Source organism: Hoplias malabaricus, chromosome 1 (genome assembly GCF_029633855.1).
Source record: "Hoplias malabaricus isolate fHopMal1 chromosome 1, fHopMal1.hap1, whole genome shotgun sequence".
In the NCBI taxonomy this organism is placed as follows: Eukaryota; Metazoa; Chordata; class Actinopteri; order Characiformes; family Erythrinidae; genus Hoplias; species Hoplias malabaricus.
Genome location: NC_089800.1, coordinates 21,254,724 through 21,270,155, shown reverse-complemented (window position 1 = coordinate 21,270,155; position 15,432 = coordinate 21,254,724). Strand labels below are relative to the sequence as shown.

The 15,432-nt window shown below is 41.9% G+C and overlaps 1 protein-coding gene across 2 annotated transcripts in view; it reads right to left on the bottom strand.

Annotated features, from left to right (window-relative positions):
• Positions 1-15,432, bottom strand: part of galnt1 (UDP-N-acetyl-alpha-D-galactosamine:polypeptide N-acetylgalactosaminyltransferase 1) — a 145,074-nt gene that overhangs the window by 10,620 nt on the left and 119,022 nt on the right. For both annotated transcript variants that reach the window (XM_066683791.1, XM_066683713.1), the window contains 3 exons: positions 9,873-9,990; positions 6,675-6,855; positions 3,347-3,486 (listed from right to left, as the gene is read on the bottom strand). In XM_066683791.1, the coding sequence (XP_066539888.1) occupies positions 3,347-3,486; positions 6,675-6,855; positions 9,873-9,990 (439 nt within the window). The remainder of the gene's footprint in view (positions 1-3,346; positions 3,487-6,674; positions 6,856-9,872; positions 9,991-15,432) is intronic.

Genomic DNA, 15,432 nt, shown 5'->3' with positions numbered 1-15,432 from the left:
CCCAAGGGAGTATCGACTAGCTGAGAGACAACTGTGCCAATCGAACACACACACACACACACACACACACACAGAGAGAGAGAGAGAATATAATCACTAGAAACTAAATCACAATAAATACAATCACTCAAAACATCCAAAGCAATATCAAATAATTTAAGCGTTTTAATTGAAGGGCTGTTACAGCTCTTCTACTATTTTGATTAATTTTTTATATAGTTACTTAATGAATTACATTATATAAATTACATAATAATAATAATAATTATAGTAAGTGGCCTTTATATAGCACCCAAGGTGGGTTTGCAGAGAGAGACAGAGGGAGAGAGAAGCGGGGGTAGGGGGAGAGAGAGAGATGGAGAAAAAGAAAGAGAGAGAGATGGAGAAAGAGAGAGAGAGAGAGAGAGAGAGAGAGAGAGAGAGATATGACACTTATACCCACAGAGGAGTGCTGAGAGGAGGTAAGTTTTTAGCTCAGGTTTAAAAGAAGAAAATGAAGAGCAGAGGCGAAGACTTTCTGGTGAAACATTCCAGAGCTTGTGAGGGTAACGCTGTATGATCCTCCACCAGCAGGAACTAATCTGAATATAGGCACTGACAGAAGACCAGTATCAAAGGGCCTCAGAGATCCTGCAGGACAGCGGAGTGTAAATGTTCTGAAAGGTCGGCTGGTGCCAGAACTGGGGTGATATGAGCTGACAGAGAGAACCCTAGCAGCACAGCTCTGAACACACTGAAGGGAGTGTATGGTTTTATTCCGAAGGACAATGAAGACCTTCCACCGACATTAACTGGTTTGCCAACCAGAAAAGTTCGCTCCCAGCTGGAACTAAAGAAGAGTTGGTTCTTCAGGGTGAACCATGACGTGGTCCGTGGGCGTGTGGAGGGTCAGTTCAAGAAAAAGGTCAGAGTCTCACACACAGCGTTATCCCCCAGTGGAGCTGGACGGGTCTTTTACACCTTTTCATATCAATAAATAACAGGAAATAAAACAGGAACATTCTCTGTTTGTGTGTGTTTCTGGGGCTGTGTTTGGGGCGACACCGTGAGCGTTGTTCAGAGCCGCGGCTCTGCGCTGGTTACGTTTCTCTGTTGTTCATGACCTCAGCAGGACGCCTCTGAACTCAACAACATTTACACAGTGTTATATCTCACTCCACAGTGAACACAGAATAAACAATGACCCTGTCATCATTCTGACAGTTTATCTGTGGCTCTGACGCTGTATTGATCCACAGCAGCGCCCCCCGCTGGTGGCGTAACCTCCGTTCCACTCTAAACGTGTAGAAACACGGGCCGCTTCACTGGAAAGAACCAAGATCCCAAGAATCAGGAGCGGAACCGGTTCAAGAACCAGAGTTCTTTTGGTGGAAAAGTGTGTTATTGTAAGTATCCCGAGCCTGGTGTTCACGCTGGAAGAGCTTTCATTTGTTCAGATTTTAAGGTGATCTTATACGTAAAAAGGTTGGTGAGCACTGTACTAAAGGTTAAACAGCTCTCTTAACAAAGCACTATCACTGACCTTCTGTCTCAGCCAAGTGGGCTACAGTTGTGTCTAAATTCCCTGTAAACGCAGTTCTGTTTCTACGGTGGCCTACCTCTTGTGTCGAAATGGCAGCTTCAGAGCAAACAGAGAGCTCAAAGCCTATCTTTGACATCATAGACCAATGGCAAACATCACAGAGACAGACAGACTGGGGACGAACGAGTGTCAGCTGTCAAAGAAACGGACACGCTCACGGGGAACGCCATGTCAGACATCAGAGACAACACACATGTTTTATTCATCAGAGAGAGTGAAAGAGAAAGAGAGAGAGAGAGAGAGAGAGAGAGAGAGAGAGAGAGAGAGAATAGGAAGCAGTATGAATATAAATATCTCATTTCCTGACTGGAGAGGTTTAATGAGTGACCTAATCAATGCCTATGCAACATTCTACATCTCTCCTCCCTGCCTAGACCTCACACACATACTTACACTAAAGCACTAGCACACACACACACACAAACACAACCACACACACACACAAACACAACCACACACACACACAAACACAACCACACAACCACACAACCACACACACACACACACACACACACACACACACACACACACACACATCAGGCATTTGTTCTCACAGGACCCTATTAGTAGGAAAACGCTAGGCTGTATATGTTTGAAAAGGGCATTTCTGATTTTTGAATATCCACATATTTAAACCAACTGTATCCCAATGTGTCAATGATACAAAATTTTACACTTCTAAGAATATAAGTAGCAAGGTGCATGGGACTCTACAGAAGCACATGGTTAAGTGTAGGCCATGTTTTTAGGAGATTATCAGGGTGATTCCTGGTGATCTTTGATCAAGAGTACAGAAAAACACCATTAGCCCATCACTTGATGCAATACTATCCTCACTAAGACACACGGTAAGAGAACTGCAAGCTACTGTCCTCCTCTGAGTTTGCAGAAATAAATTATGGCTCTTTTTCACTGCATGGTACCTCTGAAACCTGGAACCGCTTGCTTACGGGTCCAAGCGATCGGAGCAGGGACTAAATGTGATTGTGTAAACCTTAGAGAGCACTGATTGGACAGAGAGACTTTTCAATCATCACAACATACAGACATCCAGCACAAACAAGGCATTTATAAAGTCTCCTAGCTACAGTAGGGATCATGTATTTTTTATCCGACTGCATGGCTCGTAAATTTACACTGTGGTCTTTTGAAGACGATCAAACACTTTTTGGATCGGTGGCCGACAAAAGATTCCAGTGAGAGCTAGTGAATGAAAACTGTAACAACTGTACTGAACTCTCTGAATTGATGCATGGAGCTGTGTTCTGTTAAACCAACAACATGTGAATACGCGACAAGTAAACAATGCTGGTGTGGTTTCCAAAGCTCACAGTTCCCATTAGAGACGGTGTATTGCGACATAACCGTCTAAATTTCAAGGGAAGCTGTGCTAGTGGAAAAGATACCAGGTGGCAGGTCCCGAAAAGCAAGTAGAGTCAGTACCATGCAGTGGAAAAGCGCTATCAGTAGTAGTTCAAAACGATGCAGGGCTAGATTCACATGTCTCAAAAAAAGCGTGAGCAAACATTCACCTTCCCAGTGTGTCATAGCTGCATGACAGGGGAAGACCATTCAGAAACTATCCAAACAACACCTGCCTGAAAAAATTTTAAATATCCATATAATCAAAAAAGCCAGCTGAAATTGGGAATGCTAGGCAAATGAAGGATGCTTCCACTGGCTTAGAAAAGCCCTAAGAAAGATAAAAACCTATTAAAAATATACTGCATTCTATTTAAGAACATGTCCATGAATGTTTGTTACCTCTCCCAGGGAATAGTAGTGTCGAGGGATCTGTGAGTCAGGATAAACATTCTCCAGGTACCAGGAGAAAGGTTTACACTGCAGCTTCTGTCTCAGAGCTGTCCTAGAAGAGATGTCCCCATAGTCCACCTTCGTCACACCTTAACACAAACAAACACAAAATGAGCACAAATTAGTGACTGGAAAAGAAGAAAAATTGGATGCAATCAGAAGATCAATCCCAAAAGTTACCCTCACATGAAGTCAAACACATGTCTGAAGTTGGTGCTGCACTAATTAATTAATGAAACTAACAACTAACACAATGGCACAAAGAATTAGAATCACTTTATTGGCCGCTGTGCTGCACACACACACACACACACACACACACATACACAGAGGAAGCTGTTCTCCACATTTAACCCACTCTGTGAAACACATATTTACACACATTAGTGAACACTAGGGGGCAGTGGGCAGTTTTTTTTTGTGCAGAGAAGCAGTTAGGAGCAAATATGTTTAACAATGACTTAAGCACAATCACTTTATTTGAGTTTTTTTTTCTATATGTAGTTGCAGATTTGTATGAGTAAATAAATTCCAGTGAAGTTTGAAAGTAAGAGTGTGCACATGTGGAGGGTGAAAATATTCTCATTTACAAAATGGGAACGGCAGAAAAAGTTTGGTAACCACTGCCTTAAATCTATCGAATACAGTCAAGGAGCTTAACACTGTTCTCCAGCCTCCAACAGTACACAGAAGAAAAGTAAAAATGTATTCAATATAACACCAGCAGTCATATGTGAATTAAATAGACAATTAGCTCTATTCATTAACCAGAGTGTAAATACAACAAAACAAGTCTAAGGTGAAGAAGAATGTCGCTGAACAATTAACAGCTTCTGAGCCACACCACTGCAATTCCTGCTAAAAATCAGACAAAAAGCAGAACACTCATTCAGCTGTGTTTCATTATTAATCTTTCCCATCACAGCATTTATCATCAGGATGAACACACACAGGTAATGAGACACGTCTGGAAAAATGTGTCTGATTTAAATTATTTCTTAAAATTATGATTATTATATTGTGGAGCAGCAGGTAATGTCTCTGTCACACCTCCAGGGTCCTGGAGGTTGTGGGTTCGAGTCCCGCTCCACATGACTGTCTGTGAGGAGTGTGGTGTGTTCTCCCTGTGTCTGTGTGGGTTTCCTCTGGGTGACTGTCTGTGAGGAGTGTGGTGTGTTCTCCCTATGTCTGTGTGGGTTTCCTCCGGGTGAATGTCTGTGAGGAGTGTGGTGTGTGCTCCCTTTGTCTGTGTGGGTTTCCTCCAGGTGAATGTCTGTGAGGATTGTGGTGTGTTGTCCCTGTGTCTGCGTGGGTTTCCTCCGGGTGACTGTCTGTGAGGAGTGTGGTGTGTTCTCCCTGTGTCTGCGTGGGTTTCCTCCGGGTGACTGTCTGTGAGGAGTGTGGTGTGTTCTCCCTGTGTCTGCGTGGGTTTCCTCCAGGTGACAGTCTGTGAGGAGTGTGGTGTGTTCTCCCTGTGTCTGCGTGGGTTTCCTCCGGGTGACTGTCTGTGAGGAGTGTGGTGTGTTCTCTCTGTGTCTGCATGGGTTTCCTCCGGGTGACTGTTTGTGAGGAGTGTGGTGTGTTCTCCCTGTGTCTGCGTGGGTTTCCTCTGGGTGAATGTCTGAGGAGTGTGGTGTGTTCTCCCTGTGTCTGCATGGGTTTCCTCTGGGTGACTGTCTGTGAGGAGTGTGGTGTGTTCTCCCTGTGTCTGTGTGGGTTTCCTCTGGGTGAATGTCTGAGGAGTGTGGTGTGTTCTCCCTGTGTCTGCGTGGGTTTCCTCTGGGTGACTGTCTGTGAGGAGTGTGGTGTGTTCTCCCTGTGTCTGTGTGGGTTTCCTCTGGGTGAATGTCTGAGGAGTGTGGTGTGTTCTCCCTGTGTCTGCATGGGTTTCCTCCGGGTGACTGTCTGTGAAGAGTGTGGTGTGTTCTCCCTGTGTCTGCATGGGTTTCCTCCAGGTGACTGTCTGTGAGGAGTGTGGTGTGTTCTCCCTGTGTCTGCGTGGGTTTCCTCCGGGTGACTGTTTGTGAGGAGTGTGGTGTGTTCTCCCTGTGTCTGCGTGGGTTTCCTCTGGGTGCTCCGGTTTCCTCCCACGCTCCAAAAACACACGTTGGTAGGTGGATTGGAGACTCAAAAGTGTCTGTAGGTGTGAGTGTGTGTGAAGGAATGTGTGAGTGTATGTTGCCCTGTGAAAGACTTGTGCCCCCTCCAGGGTCTGTTCCTGCCTTGTGCCCAGTGATTCCGGGTAGACTCCAAACCCACCGCTGCCCTGAACTGGATAAGGGTTACAGATGGTGAATGAATGAAGGAATTAATTACTACCTAAAAAAGTAGTCTCTTTTGAACAGCAGTCAGTTAAGACGCCACTGGGGCTGCACTAAAATTAGGACAGATTTTAGGAAACTTCTCAAAGCTGGCATGATGTTTCTGTAAGAACTCTGTTCTTGTCTCAAAAATTAACTTAGGACTTAGGTGCTCTGTATTCCTGAATTTTGCTACATTCCTGAATTTTTATCATTACTGAAATCACTAGAACTACCCAGAAAAGATCAGACAAAAGAGCTCTATAAAAAACAACAGTAAATGCCTGGGGCCACTGCCACTGTTTTAATGACTTTGAGACTCGCGCTGTGTCATTTAATCGTAAATAGACCAGCTTTTGTAGTTTTTATGAGCATGTAACAGGCTGCTGTGTATAAGAAAGTCTACTGGGCCTGTAAAATACGAGAGGGTGGTGGCTAAGGTTTAAACAGAAAAATGTAGAAAAATATACTTTTCCTACTAGCAGAGTTATTCACTATCACACACACACAGACACACAAAGACACACACACACACGCACACACAGGCCCCCGAGCTCTGGACTGCAATGGGAAATATTGACAGTGACATTAATATCCATTATACTCCATCTCTGAGTCAATAATGCCCTTCCACCCAAGAGCACTGACAATACAAATACTCCAGAGAGAGAGAGAGAGACAGACACACAGAGAGAGACAGAGACACACAGAGAGAGAGAGAGACAGAGACACACACAGAGAGAGAGAGCGAGACACACACAGAGAGAGAGACAGAGACACAGAGAAAGAGAGAGAGAGACAGACAGACAGACAGACAGAGAGAGAGAGAAAGAGACAGACAGAGAGAGAGAGAGAGAGAGAGAGAGAGAAAGAAAGAGAGAGAGAGAGAGAGAGAGAGAGAGAGAGAGAGAGAGAAAGAGAGACAGACAGACACTGAGGGAAAGGGTTGGGTTTGATGGGTGGAGTGATGGACTCACCAGGAGAGATGATGTAGAAGAAGTTTTTGAACTCGTCCATCCAGACCTCTGCCAGGCGTCTGTTGTTTTTGTTGATGATTTGGCCTGTACCGCCGGGGAATGTGTACGGTGTGGCTTTACGGAAAACGTGGCCCACGTGAGAACACGTCACGATCTCTAACGTACCACCACACTGCCAAATCTGAAAGAAACAAACACAAACGTCAGAAGACTTTACACAGTCAGCCAGTGCGGCTGGGTTTATCTTTTTCAAATTCTTTTTAATCTCAGTGACTTTCTCAGGTTTGCCGTGTCGTTCTGTTCCTTTCCTGTTGTCTTCATTTTGTTACTGTTACATTTGTTGGCCAGCTGTGGCTTTTAAAAGCTCTTTATTAATAAAGTGAATTCAACTGAGGCAGTCCATGGTCACTGTTGTCTGGTTCTCCTCAAAATGACTCGCCTTTGGTTTCTTTTTATCTTTAAAGCGCTTTATCGTATATCACAACAATAACACAAATGACCAGACTCGCTCCAGCGGCTGGATCACTCTCAGGCTCCAAAAGCTTTTAATGAACTGGGAAAATCTGCTATTAGCTCCAGTGCAGCAGCAAAATGGATTGCACTACAGGAAACACTACAGCGCCCCTAGCTGGTGTCACTCAGTCAATTTACACTCCATTTCTAAACCCGCCAGGGTTTTACTAGAGTTTAGTTCATATTTTTTATTTTCTGTCTTTTATTTTTATTATTATTATAATTATTATTTCCTTTACTGTTTTATTTATGGGGCGGCATGGTGGCGCAGCAGGTAGTGTCGCAGTCACACAGCTCCAGGGACCTGGAGGTTGTGGGTTCGATTCCCGGTCCAGGTGACTGTCTGTGAGGAGTTGGTGTATTCTCCCCGTGTCTGCGTGGGTTTCCTCCGGGTGACTGTCTGTGAGGAGCGTGGTGTGTTCTCTCTGTGTCTGCGTGGGTTTCCTCCGGATGCTCCGGTTTCCTCCCACAGTCCAAAAACACACGTTGGTAGGTGGATTGGCGACTCCAAAGTGTCCGTAGGTGTGAGTGTGTGAGTGAATGTGTGACTGTGTGTGTTGCCCTGTGAAGGACTGGCGCCCCCTCCAGGGTGTATTCCTGCCTTGCGCCCAATGATTCCAGGTAGGCTCTGGACCCACCGCGACCCTGAATTGGATAAGCGGTTACAGATAATGAATGAATGTTTTATATATTACTTTTTTTTTTACTGCTGTTTGTCTTAGGTTTTTATGTTCCACTCTTATTTATTCATTTATTTTTATTCTTATTTTCAGATTATTTTGAGTTTAACATCTATTCATTCATTCATTCATTCATTATCTGTAACCCTTATCCAGTTCAGGGTTGCGGTTGGTCCAGAGTCTACCTGGAATCATTCGGCGCAAGGCGAGAATACACCCTGGAGGGGGCACCAGTCCTTCACAAGGCAACACACACACATTCACACCTATGGACACTTTTCAGTCCCCAATCAACCTACTAACGTGTGGAGGAAACCGGAGCACCCGGAGGAAACCCACGCAGACACAGGGAGAACAAGCAAACTCCTAACAGAGGGTGACCTGGAGCGGGACTCGAGCCCCTGTGGCCCTACCTGCTGCACCACTGTTTAACATCTATATTTATCATATTTATTATTCTTTATTTTTGACTTTTTTTGATTTCTTATTTAAATGTGACCATTTATTTTACTTGAATTTATTGTCATGTTTTTTACATTATTTCTTTTACTTTTTTAAGTTCCCATATTAAAATTCTTTTACATTTTTTAACATTTTCTTTATCCAGTCCCTTTGTCATAAAGTTGTAATGCTCGGCTACATTGTAAGTGAGAGTTTCCCTCAATGTACTTCAGAGTGAAAATAAAGGTTAATTGATTGATTGACTTCACTAACGTTTAGTCAGTACAGTCAAGCAAAATACAGTTCATTTCTACAAAGCTACACTGCCTTAACACATACAGAATAAATCCTGGCAGTGTCTTGCTGAAATAACCATGGACTTCCCAAGAAGACTTTGACATTATATCAATATGCAGCATGTCTCTCTAAAATACCAATATATTCATACTGTATATTTGTGTTGTACCTTCACCTATATTCACTCATTCATTGTCTGTAGCCCTTATCCAGTTCAGAGCAGCAGTGGGTCCGGAGCCTACCCAGAATCACTGGGCACAAGGCAGGAACACACCCTGGAGGGGGCGCCAGTCCTTCACAGGGCGACACACACACCTATGGACACCTTGTTTTCTGAGTACTTTCACCTATATGCACGTCACTTAACTGAACTGAAAGATACTGGTAGCTTCCTCACAGCTTGGGTCTTTTTAGGCTCTTCCCCACTGGCTGAAGGCTAAGGGCCATAAAAATGAAAACCATCTGAAGCTGTATTTTTTTCTTTTTCTTTTACCCCCAGGCCTTGGCTCTTATGAATAAGGCAGTGTTTTCTTTTGGTTTCCAATAGTAAAGCAATGCTGCAATTTAATACTAAGAAATGCAGTATTTCATAACTCTAACACATGTATTACAAAGCTTATTTTCATGAGAGCCTGAGGATGAAGCTTGACATATTTAATGGCATCTCTCATATTGGGCGTGGTATGCCATGTTGTGGAGTATGCACTGCTTGTGTTTTATAAGATGCACTAAAAAATCTGATACGAAACAAGAATTCTTCACTCTACTGAGGTGCCATTTCTTTTCCTGTTGTGTTTGAAGTGACTATAAAATAAAACTCCCTCTAAATCCCAGTGTAATCTATTTCCTGTTCCTGTTTGCCCTGTTTTTTCAGAAATATATTCAGAGATAACAGCTATTGTAAAACTCATAAATATGACCTCACCAATAAAAGAGAAACAGGTTTCAGATTTTAAATATTTATGTAAATTTTTATCCTGAAAATATATCATCATCATCTTCTTTTCCACTTAATCCATTTCAGGGTCATGGTGGCAGCAACTTCCACCAGCTCCTCCTGAGGGATCCCGAGGCGTTCCCAGGCCAGTGGGAGATATAATCCCTCCAGAGTGTCCTGGGTCTACCCCAGGGTCTCCTTCCTTTTGCCTCATGTACCTCCAGTGGGAGGCATCCAGGAGGCTCCTTATCAGACGCCCGTGCTAACAGGCTGTGGTGTAATGACCTGACCAGGGGCTGATGGGTAATGCACTGCATGCATTATACTGACCCTAAAAGAAATCTCCAGGTTCTCTCCTCCCCAAATGTCCATTCCTGCATCATATGTTCCAATCTCCTGGAAATAGTCTCTGTCTATGGAGAAAAGACCACCTGCCATTGTAGGAGTCCTGCAGAGAGAACAGAGGGATTAGACTACAGAACACACACACACACACACACACACACACAAAATGGAGCCTAAAGAACCTCTCCCACCACCACTGGGGAAGCAACTAATGAACATATTGATTTTGGGACACACTTATTACTCTAATAATAATTCATTAATCGTCTATAACTGCTTCATCCTCATCTGGGTCCAGAAGGGTCCATAGTCTACTCATAATCATTGTGTTCATGGCATGAACCTGCCCTGGACAAGGCACCAGGTCATCGCTAGTCTCAGCCACAGACACTAGGTTGGCCTCACTGTCAGGATTCGGCCAGCTGCGTTCTGATTGGCTCTCTGCCTCCTTCTACACGTCATGCCAAAACAGACTTGTGAAAATTCCTTTTGCGCGGTGGTACACTACATGCGTGATTTTTAACCCCAAATTCGGGCCGAGTCTGCAGTCACAGGAGTCGTGTAGTGTACGAGGGGCTCAAATTTAGCGCAATGATAGAGGAACCATTCTGGTGCCATATAGAACCATTTTTTAAAAAGTGATGTTGAGGATCATCTACAGCACATTCTCACCTTCGCTATGCAAATAACCCTTTAATCATGCAAAAAGTTCTTCAAGTGTTTAAGAAACACTTTTCCTTTAAGAAAGAACTCTTCTGGAACCATCGTTTTTAAGTGTGTAGTATTCAATACATTTCTCTCAAGGATTCCATAACATTTTATGAGAAAGCACTGTTTTTTTTTACTATTACAATTAATATCAATGTGTTTTTTTTTTGCATTTTTTGCTGAAATAACTATAAGACAAAGAAGAAAATGAAGTCGTACTCATAGCCATTCCACCATTCCACCTTTTATTAAGCAGCAAGCTCTGTACACACTCTAAAGGAACATATGAAACATCTGTTTATTTCTCATTTAATCTCTTGTCTTTTTACCATTTTAATTAAAAATTCATTCATTCATTCATTCATTCATTATCTGTAACCGCTTATCCAGTTCAGGGTCGCAGTGGGTCCAGAGCCTACGTGGAATCATTGGGCGCAAGGCAGGAATACACCCTGGAGGGGGCGCCAGTCCTTCACAGGGCAACACAGACATACACACACACACACACACACACACACACACACACATTCACTCACACACTCACACCTATGGACTTTTTGGACCGTGGGAGGATTAATTAAACATCTAATTTGTTAAACTTTCTTTTTTCTAAAGCATTTTTTCATTTTTGTCACCGATCTCGAAATCTCGAAATAACTCAAAATCAGTATAAAACACAGTAAGGAAATAATTCAATAACAATGATATGCTTTTTAAACACTGCCAATATTTCAGTACACATTACTTACAGCGTCTGTCACTGACTGACGGTCATTAGAGGATGCTGTCCTCAGTTCAGCACTCAGTTTAAAATAAAAATAATTTTAAAATTAAAAATGTTAAAACTGACAAAGGTGAGAGGTTTATGTTTGAGGGTGATGTCATGTTTCTTGTTGAAGGTTTTATTTTATACTGTTCACATCGATATCGGAATTATATCGTTTCGACCGAAATTAAGAAATACACCGTGATATAAATTCCAGCTCTAGAATAATCTATAAATTGCTCTATGAATAAAGTAATTAATCTGTATAACGCAGGCACCTGTAGATACCTGAGCAACGTTAACCTCTGCCAATGATCATAAATATCATACAAATTATATTGACTCTATTAAGGTTTAGTCTGTATAATCTCTACATAACGCTTAGTTCTTGTTCTTGCCTTGCCCTCAGTAGACTTCACTGGTGCTGGAACAATACGAATGACCTCAGTGTGCCAGATAAAAAAAACTTTTTAAGGTAATAAAGAAAGAGAAAAGCAATAAAGCAGGGAGTTGGGACTAAAGCAGAGCTAAGTGCAGGCCACAACACATTAAAAAAGGAGATGAGAATTCTAAATGTGCAATTTGAACTTGACCCAAACCAAATATTTTAGAAGTAATGTCCCAACATGACTGTGTGTGTGTGTGTGTGTGTAAAAGCCTGAAGTATTTGTCCAAACCCAATGGGACCTCGACTCTAAGAGAGGGGCTTAGCACGCAAAGCAGGCCCTTTAGGGTGTAGATCACATCTTACGCAAGCAGGCAGCTTTCCTCTCTTTTATCTCTCTCCAGGTCTTTCTTTCACTCTCCCCTCTCTGTTTCTCTTTCCTCTTTTTCTTTCTCTCCTCACCACATTTTCTGTCTTTCACAGCTCTTTTTGTCTGTTCTTTCCTTGTTCCTCTCCTGCCCTTTCTCTAGTTTATGTTTTCTCTTACTTCCTCGCAGTGCCAATACTTCATTTCATTTTTCTATTTTTCTCCATCTCCCCATTCCTCTCTCTCCACCCCCACTTTCAATTTCCTAAAATTTTTTCACTGACTTCCCTATTTTCTTTCTTTTCCCACATTCTGTCAGTTTTCTCTCTCTACTCTCCATTTTTTCTCTTATCTTTCTTTTTCTCAGCCTCTTTCTCCACCTCTGCACCTCTCTCTCTGCTCCCCTCAGGAACAAACACATCTCTGTTTGTCACTCGGGGGAAAGGGCTCTTCGGTGGAAATGGCACTTTTAATCTCGTCTATTTTAGATCAACATCCTTCTCTCTCGCTCTCTTCTCTTTCTCTGGCCACTCGGCTTTTTCCTGTTTGCCCTCCGTCCATCCTTCGCTCCGCTTCGCTCGTTTTCCACAAGCGAGGTCCTGTTGTTGTTATCCTCGCCGCGCACTTGTTTTTACATCAGAATGTTTCTGTTGTAGAAGTGGAACTAAGCAAAGCTTTCCATCAAAATCAGCAGCACACTGCTAGACTGCAGTGTGTGTGTGTGTTTGTGTGTGTGTGTGCGTGCGTGCGTGTGTGTGTGAGTGAGTGAGAGAGAGAGAGAGAGAGAGAGAGAAATCATAAAAACACTAATCTGAATTTTCTGCCACAAACACAAAAGCAGTTGAGCCCGACATTCTGCAAACACATTTCAGTGACACAAATGCTGTTCTATTGTTATTGTCCACATATTTCGACTGAAATGATATTATATTCTATAATAATTCACAAATAAAGCATTTCACATTAAAGGGAATGTCTACGATTGTGGGCAATCTCAGTTCTCTCTGGTTGTTTACATTCCGAAGCTAAGCGTCTTTTAAGGTGGAACGGTGTGTTTGAGGAGAATAACGACTGTTGTTTGTATGCGATGTAAGTGTTTATTCACAGAAACTCATGTGTAACTAGAGCTGTTAAGTTTTGTAGCACTGTCGCTAATGCAGTTAGCCGTCTCCTGAGTTTGGAGACATTTCCACCTTAAGTGATCCATAACAACAGAAATAAGTCATTGTTACCCCCCTGTAGGGCAGGAATAGAACAACATCCTCATCTCGGCTCATGCTTTTCAATGTTTGGAGTCTCTCCGTTGTATTTAAATACTCCAGATGTGAGCAGAGACAGAGAAAGCCTAGCACCGGCCCAGACACTTTGTTTTTTTGCCCATTTACAGACACTGGGGCTTCGTGAACACATTAGAGAGGTTTCCAGAGCAAACCGACTGCAGAGCAGCACATGGAGAGAAGACATTTTCTGCATTTTATAAAAAGTGTTTTTTGATTACAATCCTGAAATGCACCTTTAATCTCTCACAAGAACAAACTTTCACATATTTTTAGCTGCTCAACTTTTGAATTGATATTTAAAGATATTTGTATCAAACCTTTCATGCATAGGATGTTTGTAGTGATGTTAAAGTCTGTATGAATACATAGTCAAAAGTTAATATATATATATATATATATAAACCCCATCCGAGTACATTCTGAACTAGCTTTACATATACAGCAGAAATTTTTCTTTGTGGTATCTGCAGAACATTAAGAACTAAAGCTGTCTACAGACCCTTTGGGGGAAAAATAAAAGGTAAAAGCAGTTAACTGAACTTAAATGCACCAAACACAAACTAAAGTCATAGTAAGGCGGATACGACCCTTGACCTCATTACACAGGGGCTGGCAGAAGGTGGACCGGGGCAGTGTGACCTGTGGTCAGCCCCTCAGGCAGGGCTTTCAAAGCCGTGCGCACGAGAAAGAGAGGGAGAGCAAACAGGAAGCAGTGCAGAGACCATAACAAAGTCACCCACGCTTTGCTTTATTTACACAGAAACATTTAACCGGTAAAACTCCAGGTAATTTAACCTGTTCCTAACAGTGCTGCTGTGCTTTATCTTTTCATAAACACCTTCAAGTGCCAGCTGCGGTGTTTGAACTAAAGTCTGAATCACAGCTTCCTTCGCTGAAAAATCAAGAGCTCTACATGGGACACTGAATCTGTCAATCAAGTAAACGATTTACATTTATATCACAAAGGTTTCACACTGTATTTCAAACAAAAAAATACTAAGAAACACAGATGCAGGGGTTCTTTAATAAACAAAGCTACCGTCCACAGAGACAGCTCAGCAGGGTTTGGGACAGACCTCATCTGTGTTTATGTATTAATACACAAACCGATCCTAATTTCTGAGAAAACTCTCAGTGTAATAAACTGCATTAATGAAGTAGTGGATTTAGGAAATAAAAGGCTCTGACAAGAATGTGAACAGGACAAAAGACTATGTGAGGTGTATAAATAAAATAAAAACGGATGGTTTAATCTCAGTTGTGATTAGTTTATTAATGGGATGTTGTCTAACTCGATAGTTTCTCAGTAAAATGTCAGTTTCTCTGATGTCTTCTCGTTAAAACTGAACGTCACACAGAGTACAGACCGTCTCATAATTTGTTGTTCCACATTAATATTAGAATACTACTACAACTAGTGGCTGACCAACGCCTGGATTGTCTTAGGGCTGAAATGATATGTTAAATACACTGAACATAATAAATTTGTACCTTATTTAAAAAAAAAAATTTAGTGTGTGATGCCCTAGATGATAACCCAACAGTTAATCCATTTCAAAACATAAAACAGTGACAACAACAGCAAAACAGACAATGACTAAATATGAGTTTGACTGAAGAAAACAGGAAAAATAATAAAACAGTAGGAAAAATTACTTAAATCAACCCTTTGGAGATTTGGACTATTCAAAGCTTTTAAAACTATATAATGTCTTGTATTAATTCATGATTTATGGCTTTAGTCACTTTGGGAATACACTTAATACAGCAGCACTAGAAACATCACTAAGAACCAAACGTAAATGAACTGTAAAGAAAAGAAACTTAACATTAATTAGCACACATTAATGATTAATTATTTAATCCTGGTTTCTTGTTTCTCCTTTAAATTAATGCACATCCTACTGACACCAGACCACAGTTGTTAGATTAGATTAAAGAAGAAAGTAAATGTAAAGATTAACTGACAAAAACAAATAATTCTTAATTTCATACCAAGGTTATAACACATCTATAATATATATATATATATATATATA